Consider the following 17500-nt stretch of genomic DNA (forward strand, 5'->3'; position numbering starts at 1 on the left):
AAATATGTTGTTGTGAGGCGGTGACTTTAGATGGTGGTTGAGAGCCGCTCGAGCCGACAACAAATTAGTTTTCAGATTATAAAAAGTGCTTTCTTTTCTCGTCACTGAAACGTAAAACTTAGAAAGGCATTTACTCATCTTGTTTACTTTCATGCTTTCAATTTCTGTTTTAAACTCGTTTGTGAAATTATTCTGTTAATAAAGAAAACCTTGCTCGAATTTAACTTAATATGTTGTCTTCATTTTAAGTCATCGACATCGCCAACATGCAATTTACAAGGGTTTTTTTTATTACAATTAACAAAAATTTCATATCTTCCCTTCGAAAAGTATCACCTCGGAAATAGCTGCATCTTTAGTGCCTTTCGGAATTGCATTTTCTTTCGTCCTATTTACCTCTTTTTCAGAAACGTCAACAAATCGCTAAGCGGCAATTTTGAAAGTTAGTGCTCCCGCTATAATCACCTCGCGCGAGGTGATTATAGCAGGATATGACGCAATCCTCGACCAATCAGATCAACAGAATCTCTATAATCACCGGAGTAATTATACTTATGCTGTGTATTTAGCAATTCTTCCACGAGCGCGCGTTGGATATAAGATGATAGATAGCCAACCAGGCGCGTAGTGCCGAGTTGGCTATAATCATCTCATATCCAACAAGCGCAAGTGGAATAATTGTTTTATTAAAAACAATCAAGAAATATTGCTAGATCTTGCTGATTTCGCTGTATATGAATAACCGGTAGAAAATGTAATGGTCGCCGTTTCCTTGCCATGGTATAATGGCGCATATAACATGGCCGCTAAGCCAATCAAATCCCTCGAAGTGCATTATACAATTTTTTTTTTTTTTTTTTTTTTTTTTAACAGCTTTATTGACCATCACACATGTTAAATACAATAAATTAAACAACCAGAAAGAAATGAAAAATACGTGAAAAGTGATAAGGTCAAAAGGGCAGGTGCGAACGGGACGCGAGGAACCATGCGAGGCACCTCCCATGATACAAATAATAATTAAAACACAAACAACCAAAAGACTTAAAAAAAAACTAGGGATGGCAGGAGCAGGATCGTACAATTGACCAGGTACAGGGATAGAATATGTCGAAGTGATTTTGCAAAAGGTGAAACATGTGCTCAGTAACAAAGTTTTCAGTTTTCAAAGGATTCAGTTTTTAATAATAGGATATATAGTTACCCTTTGTGGTTTATTATGGTGTAATAATTCATGTTGTCCATCTAAAAAAAATCCAGAGGCTAATGAGGAGCCAAAAAAGTAATAAGCTAGTCATTTATAAAAGTGCAATCGAGTTCTTGATATTTCATTCAAAAGAATAACTAAATGATAAATTACATGTTATGTCATAGAGTACCTCCTTGGAAACAAGTAATCCTATGTGGCCTCTAACGCAGTCGTTTTCCTGGATCGTCACAGAAATAAACAGAGAAACTCACCAATAAATGAAATGGGGCCTTGGTAACAATAAAAAATTGAATTGAATTGCATTGAATCGGATCGGATCGGGTCGGGTTAGATCGGGTCGGTTCGGATCGGATTGGATCGGATTTGATCGGATTGGATTAAATTAGACCGGATTAAATCGGATTGGATAACATGGGATGGGATGGGATCGGATTGGATTGGATTGGATTAGATCGGGTCGGTTCGGATCGGATTGGATCGGATTTGATCGGATTGGATTAAACTAGACCGGATTAAATCGGATTGGATGAGATGGGATGGGATGGGATCGGATTGGATTACCGTCGAAGGTTATTAAAACTATAAAGGGCGAATAACTGAGCCTTCTTACCTTAAATTATTATTATGCTTTTCACTGGAAACTGCGTGCCATGAGAAAAGTAAACAGGAAGTCTCAATGCTTTATGTAAAATGTGTTACTCAGACAAATACAGCTCATGCGACAGTCATGTCTAAGTTATATATGCACACAATTAATTAACTCACTCACTTCTAACAATTACGTGCAATGTTCATCAGACCGGTCTTAAATTAAACATCGCTTCCATTCGTAAGTGTTGGTTTCACGACAGCTTTAACATAACATGTCTAAAATTTACAACAATTTTCACTAAAACAGAAAATTAGGGGCACAGTGTTCGTTGGACTTACAGAAAGTCTAACCGTGCTTTATTAAAAATACATATTGTAAATTAATATACCAGGGTTTTATGTTTACTGTGAGCAAATAAAAATAATGAGTGGGGTGAAGTCATAAAGGATGTGCTTACCCTTCATTGGCTTAAAATATGACAATTAAAGATGTTGGCGCCACTTTGCTAGCCACAGTTGCTTTTTAAAACTGCAGCATTAGCAGCACAAGACATTTCTTATGTTATGATAGGTCACCATAACAAGTGATATCAAAATTTCGTGTTCTGTCCCAATTTTTTTGGGGATTCATTTTTTAAGTTACACAGATCAATGTGAGGCCATTTTAAAGGAGAAATGGATTGTTTTCTATTCTTGGTTGTTATGTCGATGGCGTGTGCAATGTCTACTCCAGTTCGCTCACAAGGTACGAGCTATTTTAGGGGATAAAGTTTCTTTTATCGATTTTATGTTATAGTATTTTAGTTTGTTTTCTGTTAAAGGTTTGAGGCAGTTCTTTATTAGCTGTCGTTGTTAAGATATTTAAGACAATTTCTTACGACCAAGGACATTTTTTTCAAGGAAAAAAACCTTCGACTCGGACCAAAGTGAAAGTTTAACTTTCGTAGTTTCCTTTGCCGCCTTCTTCCACTCCCACTCTGTTTGCAAAGTGTTTAGGAAGGTGGCTTGTTTGCGTTCATTGTCTTGGTTGAATACCAAATTCTTAGAAGCTAGGAATGATTGAATATATTGAAGATCCCCAAGGAGAATTAGTATCTCCAAACTTTAAAGAATTTAGCGTTTACGGCCGGGTCGTTGAGATAAGATAAATGTGAACTATCCTATCAAAGAGCTGTCTTCAAAAGAAGATTTAAGCATACTTGAAGGTAGAGATAGGTCTTTGTGGGTTCTCGTACTTAGTCGTCATAAAATCGCTCGCTATTCGTGGTTCTACAAAATGCCATTCAAAGTCTCTGTACTGTGTTTCAAGATCATGCTAGAATTCCGGGTCAAATTGACGTTATCGAGGTCAGTAAGTTTTCCCAAATGAAAAGTTCCGAAATTCATCACCATATAACAAGTGACATCAAACTTTTGTGTTTGGTCGCAATATTTTCGGGGGCTAAATTTTAAAGTCGAGAAGAAAAAGCGAGGTCCGGTACAAAGAAGGCGATTTATTTTTCATTATGTCAGTTTTAAGAATTCATCAATATTCTTGACTTGAAATAGTGCTCGGTTTTAAGAAATGGCTAGAAATTCTATTGAAGGTGATAATGGTGCATACGTTCCTATGGAATTTTGATATATAATTGTCTGTTTGAGCGTCAGGTTTGCAAACTTCTATTAACTCATAACATAAAAACAGTTATATATTAAGTGCAACAATTTTCATAGAATTCTGAAAATAATACTTTTAAGCCAAAAATACATCCAAGTGGTTTTTATCCGAGCTCGGCAGGTGCTTTTGTGAAGTCCAAATATTGATTTTTTTTTTTTTTTTCACATTTGTTTTGAAGTGCCGTGTATTCTGTCCAACGCATGCAAATACATTACGGCTCCTTCTCGTATAACAGGTGGTGAATATGTAAACTGAAACGGCTTAAATGGTGAAACGTATCCAAGAGACAGTTCAAACTCAGTCTTGAAAGCAAATTAATAAGCGTCTATGAATACGCGGCGTGTTCTTTGACGAAATAGAAGCAGAAATTGAAGTGCAGAACATCTGCACTATTGAGAATAGTAGGCTATTCAATAATACACATCAAATTTAAAAAAGATCCTGTGGATTTCATATCATAAGGGAAAGTTCTATTAATTTTGTTTAATTTCATTTTTATTTTTAATGCACTCTACGGGTGCTTGCATTGTGCGTAAGTTTTGTTTTTTTCACGAAAGGCAATTATTTTGCTTTTTTCGAAAATGTTCATGTCGACTGCATCTAGTAAACATTTGTTCTTTCGATCACATATTAAATTTTCTCTGTAAACCAACTTTTAAAGTCATATGTTTTTCACACTGCAGAAAAATTAGGGAAAAAACCTCTTTTTCTACATATAGCTAGCAAAACGAGAACACTGTTGTAGCCCAAGATGACATATCAATTATCAATTTTCCAGATTTTCCTTAAAGCCGAATAAAATCGTCTTACCAGGGAGGTGTAAACATGATGCAACAAGATGTCATATTGTTACCATAGCAACAGCCTTTTTTGTCATTACAGTTGAAACCAGTCTCTTGTTAAAACAAATTCTGTTTAGTCATATTGGGGACCAGATTGACAGTAATTCATGCATTCAACTATTTGACCATGACAACACAGATTCTCCAAATCCAAGGTTCTGGTCGAGAGATAAAATATCCTAACGGTGGCATGCCTTTACGTCTTCATGAACTTGGAATAGAAACACTTGAAGATGTTTAATGCAAACATCCACTTTATTCTTCTAGGTTTACCTTCGTCGAATGTTTCGCACTTAAAGTAAACGGTAAACGGTATCTTCACAATCTTGTGACATAATTGACCTCTTGCTTCTCGCTCCTTGAGAAGCTCAGGGCCTACATAGTCCCATTTACATCATCTCTTCTTATTTTTCCCGTCAACCATTGTTGTAGACACTACTGTTCAGTGAACTGGCAGATGCGACGCTACTTGTAAGTCGCCCTACACTAAAGTGCCCTCAAATGTGGTGGCGCTATTGATTACCAGAGAAAAGTTGTAGACAACCGGCTTGAATGAAGAGAGCTTATGAATAGCACATGTGAATGTTTTTAATGGAAAGTGCATTGAAGAATATAACAGACGAAAAAAACGAACAAGGGAGAGAAGAAGCAGAAAATTATTTCTCAAACTCATTAATAATTCATGCAGTCAAAAGCCAATAAATGACCTCCATTTCGGTCAGGTGGATGAATCTTGATACCCCAATGAAACACCAGATGAAACACCACCAGGTTTTCATCTGAGATGAAACATGTTTTTCATCTGAGATCAAACATTTGCATTTTAATGAGATTAATTTCTTATTGTTTCATTTGAGAAGACATGTCAAAAACTCGGGCTTCGTGCTTTATCACGGGTTCCAAATACCTCGAAACAGATGAAAGCACTCGGCCTGCGGCCTCGTGCTTTCATCTGTTTCTCAGTATTTGGAACCCGTGATAAAGCACTCGCCCTCGTTTTTGACATATTACTTACAAAATTGACTCTGTTTAGTTGTTTAATTTTTTACACGTTTTCAGAGTTGGCGCATATATATTCTCCATCGACTGAATAAAATTTAACATTAAAAGTTTCATTAAATTTTCTTTCAAAGTAAGTCCAACTTTCGAATCAAGGCTTCATTTTTGACGTTCTGATTCTCGACCTCGCCACCAAAGTGAGAGCAAACTCATTTGTAGATATCAGCCTCTTAACTATTGACTATCACCACGCATCGAAAATTTTTAAGAATAATTTTCGCTTTCTATTCCTTTAACAGAATTTCGCTCCATGGAGTTTCCAGCTCCCTTCTTCTTTGCGAACAAACGTTTGACGAATCACACAATAAAAGTTATTGGCATCCTGGACATGGATCTCTGTGAGCTGATGTGTTACCAGGAGCCCAACTGCGTGAGCTATAACTTTAAAAAGAAGCCAGAAAACGGAGAAGCAAAAGACAGATGTGAGTTGAATAACTGCACTCATTTGGAGCACGACAGCGAGTTTAAAGATGATCCATCTTACGTCTATAAAGGAGCAAAGGTGAGGGTAACAGAAACTTTCTCCCCAAGTCAAATCTTACCTATTTAGAGTATTTAAAAGAAAGTCCCGTTATGAGCATTTAAAATTAAATCTAAGGTGCTTGCACTACAAGGAGGCCTTTATTTTTCTTAGGGACAGTAAAGCGGCCTAGCCAAACGGACGCGCGCGAGAATTGCCTCCCGCTGTAAAATTGCAATTTGCCGCATCTGATGGAGGCTCTTCTTTCGTGTCTTTAAGGGTACCAGATTTGAAAACGATGACCATTCCTACTAAAGTTTTGAAGCAATACTTTCAGTCCAGTGAAGCAGTCCATGTGCTACTCAATTCGTTATATGTTTTTTTTTTTCAAGGGGAAAGACAAACTCTCGTGATTAGTCTTATAATAAGCTGGGCGGAGGTATGAAGCAACAAAAGGCTGATACTTTGCAAGTAGTGAAGCGCGAAAATCCCAGATGTTTGAGCAAATGAGCCTCTAATGCCAATGTCTTTCTTTTTTTCCACTCATCATACCATTATTTGAAACTGCTGGCCTTGAAAACCAGTCTACAATATCGTGGATCGATTTTTTCCTCTCATTTGACTAGTGCAAAAATTTTTACCCCGCTTGACAGGCTATCAATCAACTTCAACCAGTAATATCCTTCTTCACTTTCTACTTTTTTTTAAGAACGCATGTGGAAAGAATCTATGCAAGAACAACGGAATTTGCCAGTCGGGTTTTACAGACAAAGGATATCGTTGTGTTTGTCAATCCGGATTTGAGGGTCATCATTGTGATGGTAAGCATGTTGAATTTAAAAGTCTTATATTAGTAAAAATAATATTTAATTTTAAAATTTAACCTACAGCGAGCTGCATTTGACCGGTTCCTAATAGGTATTAATTCAAGTCGGGTCACTGTGACTAACATGTGCATGTACTCGATTTGCAGCAAAATTCGGTCCAAATAGAATGAAGGAAGCCAAGTGCTGTTAAAGCACCGGTATATATTTCTTACACTCAAGCATTTGGGTACTATTTTCTTAACGCTACGCTAGTCAACGTGAGTGTTTGATTGTATTTAACTTTTTGTGAAAATAAATAATCGTTCCGCCGTTATTTTTACTTTAGCGTTATTTTGGCATTTTTTTTTAAATTGAACTAACGTATTTAAGATAACTTTGCCATTCAACGATGTTTTTAAATCATTCAAATTTTGTGGCTGTCGTATCTCCACAGTCACTTAAATCTGTTCCATTAATACCGATCCCCTGCAATGCAGGCAGGCTTCGATAGCATCAGTTTTTAGTTGAGGAATGTGACAATTGGACACAGAATTTCTAATATTATATGAATGAACATTTGACGTATTTGTCAAACTCTGACATTCCAAGTACAATAATTTTAAATTTCACACATAACTTCAGCTAATTGCTTTATCCTCTGACCTTTCTCGGCTAAGATCATTTAAAGAAACTTCATCGAAACTTATAGTTAGAAAAGATGATAATTCTAACTTAACTGAGAAAACTCTGCCAATATCGCCCGAAATAAGGCATTTTGCTGACATCTGAGGAAAAATGTTTGGATGTACAATATTCCTTCCATCTAACTTTAACAGCTTTAATGTGTTGAAGTTAAAGAAGCAATAGAACTTGTGATTCTCCAAATTCACATGTTTTTCAGTGTTTTTTTTTTATTATTTTTTTAACTTTTACGTCACGAAGTTGGCACTTAAGTTAATTATTACCAATACTCAGTAAACCTGCCAATCACCCAATGCTATGAAATGAATAATAATGACACGATGAAAATTCCCGGGAAAAAATTTTCTGACCCCCAGCTTCCACTGTGGTTAGAGCATCCAGCCTAGTAACTGGAAGGTCGAGGGTTCGAGTCCTGCTGATCATGAAGGCTCGGAAATTTTTCTTTTCCCAGGAATCATCGTGTACTCATCATCTATTTCATAATACTCAGTGGTTTCTGATAGAACTTGCAGCGTGGAAATCAAAAGCGATAAATGTTTGAAATATATGCTTCTAAACACAAAATACATAACCTTTTATAAATTCGAATTTACTGTGCTATTTTAAATAACGTAACAACATGGCGGAAAATTCAAATTTCAAAATATTCTTTCTTTAGAGCGGATAGAAATATCAAAAAAAAATGGTTTAATTTTGAAAAGCTTAAAGTTTCATTTCAAATATAGATATCTTAGAGATCGAGAACAAGTTTTGGCATCAATTTTATGACGTAATGTTCCCGCAAAAATTGACAAAACCTGAGGACATAGGAAGGCTACTCTGTTTGGAATTTGTATCAAAACTCAAAAAGTTACAAGTACCTAGTCACTTTTCAGATGTTATATTCCAACCGTAGATGGTTTTGGATTTGTGGCAATTTTAACCTTGTGACTTAATTAATCCACATCATACCTATTAGACCTATTGTCACTGAAAAGCCCTCTTTACGGAGTGTCATTAAATTTTGTATTGTATTGTATTGTATTAACGAAAACAAAGACACAAAAAAACAAAATAACAATAAAAATAGTAATAATAATGATAATAATAATAATAATAATAATTATAATGATAATAACAATAACAATAATAATACTACTACTACTACTAATAATAATAATAATAATAATAAAAATAATAATAATATAATAATAATAATAATAATAATAATAATAATAATAATAATAATACTGTAATAATTATAACAACAATAATAACAACAACATCAATAATTAAAAGAAAAGTACGGGAAGTAAGAATATATTGCTGATATTTTAGCTTAGTACACCGAGATCTTATCTTTTCAGATGTTGATGAATGCAACAGGAATCCGAGCCCTTGCCACACGAATGCCACTTGTGAAAACACCATAGGATCGCACAGATGCAGCTGCAAACCTGGTTTTATCGGAGATGGATACTCGTGTCAAGGTATGGATAACTTTTCGTTATCTACAGCTTACATTACTATCTAAAGGTAATTTCTCTACTAAACAAGCTTTTGTACGTTTGAGAAGCGCACTTCGTAGTTTTAAAAGCAACAACACTGATACCTAGGTTTTTTACCGTAACCTCGAGAGCGCGTCTGCTACAGAGCGCGCTGGCAACAACATGTGGCTATACAAAACAATACAGTGCCTGCATTTAGCGTACGCAAAGGGAGCGCAAGGCGTGATGGATTTTTGAGGTAAACGGTTGATTCAACTAAGGAGGTGTTTACATGATACCAGCGCGACGTTCATTCTGGTTCGAGTTCACTCCAGTTCCCTCTTGTGGCTCTGTATTCGTTTATATGATATCATATCATACCGGAGCGAGTTTACCCAGTAACTGTACCGGAGCGAGATTTTCATTCTGGTACGAAAACTCATTCTGATGTCATGTAACCGCGGCACGGCTGTGCGCTCCAGCATGAAATAACTCTCTTGTGAGTCTAGAACGGGTAGCGCATGCACATTCTTTGGTATACAATCCAATTTAGCACCAGGTTTTTATCTGAGAACCGGAAATTGCAAACCTCAAGAAGTCACGTGACCTTGGTCTTGTGGTCGCGTTTGTCTTTTGTGGTTGACGTTTCAACGACAAGAGTCACTGCTAGCGGTAATTAAATAAGGAAGAGTTTTTAGACTATTTAATCTTTACAAGCCCTCGCTTACGGATAAAAGCTTGGTTTTTACATGCTTCTTTTCATTGTATGATAACTTGACGGCATTCAACGGCGAAATCTTTACAGTATTTATGCAATTTTTACTAACGGTGTGGGGACGAATGAAAAACAAACGTGGCTGTTGTCTTGCACGTTTTTATGATTTCAACAAAGGCCATTGATTTAGCCGATTTACTAAAGAAATTTCGAATTTATGCAGTTTTTTTAGGAAGAAATAATGCCCATGTATAATAATAAGAACATTAAAAAAAAAAAGAACATATTACTCTTGGTTTGAGAGAAACATGCCTCCATTTCGATGGCCGACTGCTGCTAATGATCTAATTCTTGCTACGGAGGTAGCCGCCAGAAGGCCACTTTTGTCAACGGATTAGGAGGACATAGCACGGAGGAGAAATTTATTGAACTAACAGGAAGGGTCTGCAGAGAATGGATGGATCGACTGCTCAATAAATTCCGTTTCTGTGGTTGAAACCAAAAGCGTCTAGCCAAATGTCCAAAATGAACTGCACCTCTGACGGCAAACTCTAGACGGCAAACCGCAAACAAACCGCAGTTTGCGGTTTGCAGTTCTCAAAAAAAAAAAAAAACTGGTGCAAAAAGTCCTTAATAATGGCGTCTCAATCACGTCGGTCGACATGAAGTGTCCTAGTTTTCATGTAAACGCGATATGAACTCATAAAGCCATACAGGTATAAAACTCGTACGGGTGCGAGTTATTACATTTAAACACCCCCAAATATGTTTGCATTTAAAGGACAATGTCATGGAGATTTTGCTGTATGTTAATTGGTAAAAACTGTTCAAATATTTGACAAACAACCTGTTTTGTAACATGAAATCGCTCTTAACACACCGGAACGAAAATATTACGAGGAAGAACAAACTATGTTTTCAAGTTGTAATCCACTTGCATGCTAGCAATCCACAGCCAAACTTACTGTTAACAAAACCAAACTATTATTATAACGATTCCATTGAAACTAATTCGAATTAGTAACGAATAAAAAACGAATTAGTCTCAATAGAATCGTTAAAATAATAGTTTGGTTTTATTTTGCTAACAGTAAGTGACACTAAAAAATAGGTGACACTGTACTTGGCTAATTGTCATGAGAAAGTGGCTAGGTCTAAATAAGTACCCCAAAACCATTGGAGCCACGTCTTTCAGAAGGGAATAATAATTAAATTGCTGTATGTGGTTCTCAATCTTTCTCCTCCAGATATAGATGAATGTTCGGAGATATCTTCCTGTCCGTTGAATGCCACATGCAATAACACTGAAGGATCATACTATTGCATCTGTCCGGTTGGATATCGATATTCTGGAAATACCTGTGAAGGTAGTTTTTTTTTGTATGTTTTTATTTTAAGACATTACAATATACAGCTATTTTAATTAACGTTGTCAGATATTAAAGCCTCAAGCTTACCCAACAACATCGATGGGTAGTGTAGGTAGCTTTAAAGCTTCACAATTAAGTTGTAATTTCACGGTCGTTCCGGAATTACAACCGAACTAGGAAGGTTTGAAGCCACTTATACTACCATTCGGTGTTTTCCGCTTAGCTTGAGGGTTTAATATCCGACAACGTTAATTGAAAGATACTTTATACATGTTTGCCTCTAGAGCTCAATAAGCTCATCTAGATATACATGCATGTGAAGACAGCGTTTCTGTCAACGTCACTATTGTCTACCTGACAGTGTAACAGGCATCGTGCTTTTGGAAATTTAAGTTTAACTTAGTCTAGCAAACAAGGTTTTATTTTCTTTCCTCGGAGCGCCGTTTGGAAATCAAAAAAACCATTGGTGTAAATTAACACATGCAATAATGTGATCAGTGATGAATGCACTCAAGGATCTCATGACTGCCTCCCAAGCCTTGCTAACTGCACAAACACTGTTGGTTCATACAACTGTTCTTGTAATCCTGGATACGTAGGAGATGGAAAGAACAGCTGCATGCCTGAAGGTAAGACTCTACAATTCCTTTACATCATATAAAGTGGATATTATTACGGAACTAGTATTTTTGTTAGTCAATTGCAAGTAGAGATGATTAACAATTGTTAAAAATCCCCTAGCTGATGTTCATTATTCTTATCACCTCTCTGCTTGACAATGGTTGGAAAATAGTTCATAGTTTAAGGGGAAGCATTTAAATAACTAAACTGACCATAGCTCAATTTCCTGTCCAGGAAAGGGTGGCAAGTGTTAATTAATCATTCCTTGCGTATTACTGAGTTGAAAGATCTAGGAAATCGCTTAACGACTGTTTCCATGGAAACAGTGACTTTTGTTTCCCTCCACCCGGAATGTTTTCCTTTGCTCGGCCTCACTCCATTGGGGCAAGTCATTAGGGCCTTTTTGTAAACCACCTTAGAAGCGTTTAGTTCAGTGCGGTATGGTTTTTAATCCTGAAGCTATTGAAAGGTCTTGTCAGGATTTTGTTAGCAGGTTAATTAAGTTTGATATTTTAATAAAGAATAAACACAATTTAAGTCAACGTGGTAGCAGAAATGCCTCCAGATGGAGGGGGATGGGAGGGTTATTCCCCTACAAAAGTGATGGTGCTGCTCCTCGGAAAACTTCAAAAATATCCCTAAAAGGTACCAGAATGTATTTTTGTGGGTATGGTCTAAAAGGAGGTAACAATTCAAGGACAACAAATCAATTAGCGCTGGTAATTTCAATATTGACAGAGCTGACTCTTCCAAAAAAATTCTTCTTTAAAAGATTTTTTGAAAATGTTCACCTTTATCCTATTTGAGCATCTAACCTTAAAGGCACCTAAAATACATACATATTTTATTGGCTCGTCCCCACGGAGTCAACTTAACATTACATAACTAAGTACAAGACAATGATAAAAGAAGATAAAGCTAGTGGATTAACTAAAACAGTCATTAAGAAGTTAAAATGTACCACGACAACTCAAGTGGCGCTTCTTTTAGATTTAAGCATCGATCCTACGAGGTACAAAGTTACCCGTTACAAGGTACGAATAGTACCTCTGTTATTTTTGTAGGGAAGTGCCCCTCCCCTTCCGGGCCGTGAACTACGGCCAACACAACGGCCACCACAACCACTCCAGCCTTTACGTGTCCAACCCATCTGAATGCCTTTTCTTTATGAGGGATGAGGAGTACTCCTGATAGAAGTGTCCCCACCCCTTGCAATCAAAGCAAGTTGACTCTTCCTGTAAAAGAAAAAAAGAACATTTTATATACTTATCATGGTAATCAGTTGTTAATTTTTCATTGTCTTGCTATAATGTTGTACAAGCTTAGAATGCATTCCTCTTGTTTACATCCAGCCATCCATCCATCCGTCCGTACGCCCGTCCGTCCATTCGTTCGTCCGCTTGCACGCTTGTCCGTTCCTCCGTTCGTTCGTTCGTTTCATTCATTCATTCATTCTGTCATTTAGTCATTCAGTCAGTGAGTCATTCGTGCAGTTACTCTCTCTCTCTCTCTCTCTCTCTCTCTCTCTCTCTCTCTCTCTCTCTCTCTCTCTCTCTCTCTCTCTCTCTCTCTCTCTCTCTCTCTCTCTCTCTCTCTCTCTCTCTCTCTCTCTCTCTCTCTCTCTCTCTCTCTCTCTCTCTCTCTCTCTCTCTTTCTATCTAAATTGTGGCTCACTTGACATCATCTATTTACCCATAGAGTGTCAAAAATACACAAGTTTTACCAATGCTGACAGAAGCGTAACGTACAGAGGTAGTGGTACGCAAAGTGACAGATGGCTTGGTCTTGGTTGGTACCGATTCGAAGGCAAAGCAGGAACGAGAATGGCTTCTAAATGCCCACTTACAAGAGGTTGTGACAGTCGTTATCCTGGATGGTTGCAAGGCAGTCATCCCAGTGTTGCGGATGGTAAAAGTTATAGAAAGGTTTGCTTTCGCCCGTCTGGCGGATGCGAATGTCCCAATCCCACTACCATCAGAGCTAGGAACTGTACTTCATTTTATGTTTATTACCTCCATGGTACCCCTCTTAATTCGCGCTACTGTGGTAGTGACAATTAATAGTATGAACGGTAACCGAAGCGATCCGTCCCTAGGTTTTCACTACATCATACCAGACGAAAACATAAGCACAATTGAAAGAAAATGGGAACCTTCTGATTGTTAACTCTCCGAATCTGTCGACGTCCAGTTAAGGACTCCGCTTTCCACTTGATTTGTTATTTTTTATTGTTGGTTGTTATAAGGTCGTAAGCACTCTGACATCTCTGGCTCCGACTTCATCCCTAATAAAAACCAGGCTAAAGAAACGATCACCGCCGGATCATAATAACCAGCTAACAATCGCTTTTCAGTATGCGTACAAGTGGGACTGTGTAGATTTTCGAAATGTTGGTGGCTAAATAATTTTAAACCGTAGAGAAAGGTAGATGATGTGTAGAAGTAAACGACACAGAACAACGCAAACTATAATTTCATCGATAAAAATCAGACTTTTGCTGAGGCAACTCTACTCGAGTAGTCGACTGTAATGTTTCCCATCGACCCATATGATTAGGTCATAACCAAAATGTAGGGAAAATTATGGGAGTAGATATTTCTAAGGTTTTCATTCCTTGATTTTTGAACACATTTAAAGGAATCAGTGTATCGACAATTTTCACATTTTAAGTTTAAACCCATAACAGATTCGCGCACAATGTCAATTAATTGAGATACAGGACTGGGCCGATTACCAAAGCAGGATAATCACAAGTCATGGCATCATGGTTCATACATGAAGCTCCTCCCTCAAATCGACAAACTTGGGAGACCAGTTTTACCCTCTAATCTAAGCCAATTTTGACTTTCACCTCCTTAATGGGAATAAAAAAATGTCTTTTTTTGATTTCAATCAATATGAGCTAGCCTGTTAATGTCTGCCTGATTTTCCATTCTTATGATCCAGAGAATAACTAAAATTGAGCAGCATGTCTTCAAATAACGTCGTCAGTCTCGGTCCAGTGAGAATTGTAAGGACTACAGTCTTTTCATTATAGAGCCGAAATTCTTGTACATTTTGGCCCTTATCTTAAAAACAAAAAATGGCTACGTACATTGTTTTCTCTTTATTTAGTACAGGCCACTCAATGATACATAATACTGAGTCTGAGGGCTTTCCATTTTGTAACTGATCAAGAGATTCACTAAATTGCCTTGACTGATGCAGCATGTCAGTTTCTTGTTTCTATTGAGAAACGTAATCACGAGCTCAGTGTCACATTTTTACTCCCTTTTTTAGTTAATGAGGTAAATTGGGCCTATAAGATCTCGGGAGTTAAGAAGCTCTGTTTAATGTTTCCATGGCAACACGATTTTGACAGTCATGTTTCTCGAAATTTGTTTTTTTGTTTTTATATATTTAATGAAAATGAAGTGTCTAATCATCAAGTTTAAATTTTTATATCATTTTAGCCTATCTTTATTGGTTTTGATTATTTATTTATTTATTTATTTATTTATTGATTGATTGATTTATTTATTTATTTATTTATTGGGAGAAGCGAGTTGCTCTCAGCACTGCGCCATGATCCTGCTCCCCATAGAGAGAAAGAAATTAGCTGATTCCTAGCTTATTTTGGAAACGAAAATGCAAGAACTTCAAATGGTTTAGCCTAACGGTTTAAAAGCTACATTCACCTCCGAACGAGCCTATTGGAGGTTAGAGACACTCATTAACAGTACTAGCTTTGGTATAGTTTGGTTATTGTACACTGAGGCTACAATTTTTTAAAACAACAATGTTTATGGATTTTACAAAATGACAGGAAAGCCACGAGACACTTTTCGCTTAAACCAATCCCTCTTTATTGCAAAGCATCATAAAACGTTTTTTTCAATTGAGTGTCAAAGTAATTACAAGTCTGCTTCGGTTTTTCATCAGCTCTATTATATTCTGTAATTGATTAGCAAAACCTGCGCCACTTATTGAACCAAAACCAAAATCAATCGTGTCTTGCGCGCACACGTTTTTCGCGCTTTACGTCGGTTACATGCATTTGCTTTGAAATCTGATTGGTTAATTGTGTTGTTTACGTGTGTTGCAACTGGCGAAAGTAATTACTTTGATTTTGGTCTTGCGACACTCATTTGAAAACTGCTCTATTTTCTATTCAAATATATGCTTGGGAATCTAGACTTCGAAAGATATCTTCTGCATCTCAAAATATAAATTAAGCTATGTATTCTAAAAGAAAACGCATTTAAAAATAAGTGCTAAACATAGTTTTAAATCCACCTGGGACAGGTTGTTGTAATGGGTTATGATTGTCTTCTTGTTCTTGATTATTCCATTGTCGTTATCGCGTAATTTTTTGTTTAAGTTTTTTGAAATATCGTAGCCCGTGAAACTAGTATGTAACTTGTATTCTATAGAACTTCTTTTTGTAATTGCAATATACTAGAAAATACTATAATGTAGGAAAAAAAGAAAAAAAAATGAATGTATTTAACCAGGAGAAAAGAGTGCAGGGTCATCATGCTGTACGTACAAGGTTCATTGTAGTTTGTGCCCAGATTATCTTCTGCACTGACATGTTTATTAAGTATATATTCTGAAGTCACTTGTTATAGGCTGCAGAGTGTAACCGATATACTAGACAAGCAATTTGCGAGGTCTTGAGAATTGCCATGTTTTCAGTTAAGTTGTAAATTGCATCTACTTTATACTATTCCAAAATTGTTAAGAATGTTATAAGAGAAATATTAATAATCAGTTCAAGTAGAAAAATGTTAACTGAAAATATCCCATGCCATGAAATTAAGTAACCACTAGTTTTTCCTCTTATTTTTTTTTTTTCTTGTCACCTTTTTGTAGTATGTTATTTACCTAGTTATAAATAAGAAGTTGATGATAATGATGATAATTTTATCAGTTGCCTGGTCCTTCAAAGACAGCATTTTGTAAGATACTTTCACTAAGGAACATTAGATTATCACTGACAAAGCCATCATCTTAACAAGTTGTGTTACTATAATTGCAATGTTGTATGATTTTCTCTTGATTATGAACTTAATTTAACTATAAAAGTTAACGTTAAAAGAGAACGACGTTTCGACCGTCCGACGGTCATTTTCAAGTTCAAAATAAGAAGTAAAATATGTGCTTATATACAATTGTGAAAAAACTAATGAGATGCTGACTTAAAAAGCTCTAAGATATTCACATCTAAACAATATCAAAAATAATAGCGTGAATGATAAATACAAAGGAACGCTAAAAACGATAAAAGGTATTTAAAAGGTATTTAAAAGTGAAATAATTAAACAAATAACTTCGCGCGGATCGAGTCGCATTGTTTGTTCAGTTTCGGCTTTAGGTCGCGAATAAACAACATCTCGAAGATCAAGCAGTCGAGTTTGCTCTGACACTTTCTCAGGATTCTGAAGTTGCTTTTAATGGTCTCTGGATCCTGTCCATGCTCGTCCTTTACATGATTGTCAATTGCAGATCGTTTGTGTTCCTCCACACGTTGATGCAAGTGTCGACTCGTGAAGCCAACATAGTCTGCATCGCACAGACCACATTTGAAATAATAAACAACGTTTTGTTGATTCACAATGGGAGGTTTATGTTCCTTTGGTTTGATTTTGCTCTTAATCTTCTGACTTGTGTAGACAGGATGGACATCAGCATCGATCTTTCGGCTGAGATCATTAAGTTGGTGTCTTACCGCGTTCGCCGATTTCTGGTCTTTGAAAGGTAGGACGATTCTGACGAGAGCTCGTTCGTCGGATACCCGTTGTTCAGGACATGCATTCTCAGCAACTTTCGTTTCAATAAAATGTGTGATGGTGTTCTCTACGACGGTTTCAGGATAATGCAAGCGAGAAAAAATCCCTTTAAGACGTTCACATTCCTGATGGAAAAAATGCCAATTCGAAGAGAGTTTGAACGCCCGGTTTAACATTGTTTTCAGCAGAGAATGTTTGTATTTCATGTCAACATGGCTTTGGTAGTGCAG

At 36.6% G+C, this 17500-nt stretch overlaps 2 protein-coding genes across 2 annotated transcripts in view; one reads left to right on the plus strand and one right to left on the minus strand.

The window, feature by feature from the left end:
* The first annotated feature begins 2430 nt into the window (after positions 1-2430).
* LOC146450701 (uromodulin-like) lies at positions 2431-15979 on the plus strand. The gene is made up of 7 exons (XM_085100089.1): positions 2431-2546; positions 5599-5861; positions 6529-6640; positions 8674-8796; positions 10756-10888; positions 11377-11507; positions 13198-15979. The coding sequence occupies exons 1-7, from the start codon at positions 2477-2479 to the stop codon at positions 13557-13559; spliced, it is 1194 nt and encodes a 397-aa protein (XP_084956215.1). The 5' UTR covers positions 2431-2476; the 3' UTR covers positions 13560-15979.
* An 812-nt stretch (positions 15980-16791) lies between these two features.
* The window catches only part of LOC146450702 (uncharacterized), a 947-nt gene continuing 238 nt past the window's right edge, over positions 16792-17500 (minus strand). Inside the window, exon 1 of the mRNA XM_085100094.1 lies at positions 16792-17500. This exon is cut by the window's right edge and continues 238 nt beyond it. Within this exon, the coding sequence (XP_084956220.1) occupies positions 16799-17500 (702 nt within the window). The 3' untranslated portion in view covers positions 16792-16798.

This window comes from Pavona decussata, unplaced genomic scaffold (genome assembly GCF_977016875.1).
Source record: "Pavona decussata unplaced genomic scaffold, jaPavDecu1.1 SCAFFOLD_432, whole genome shotgun sequence".
NCBI lineage: Eukaryota > Metazoa > Cnidaria > Anthozoa > Scleractinia > Agariciidae > Pavona > Pavona decussata.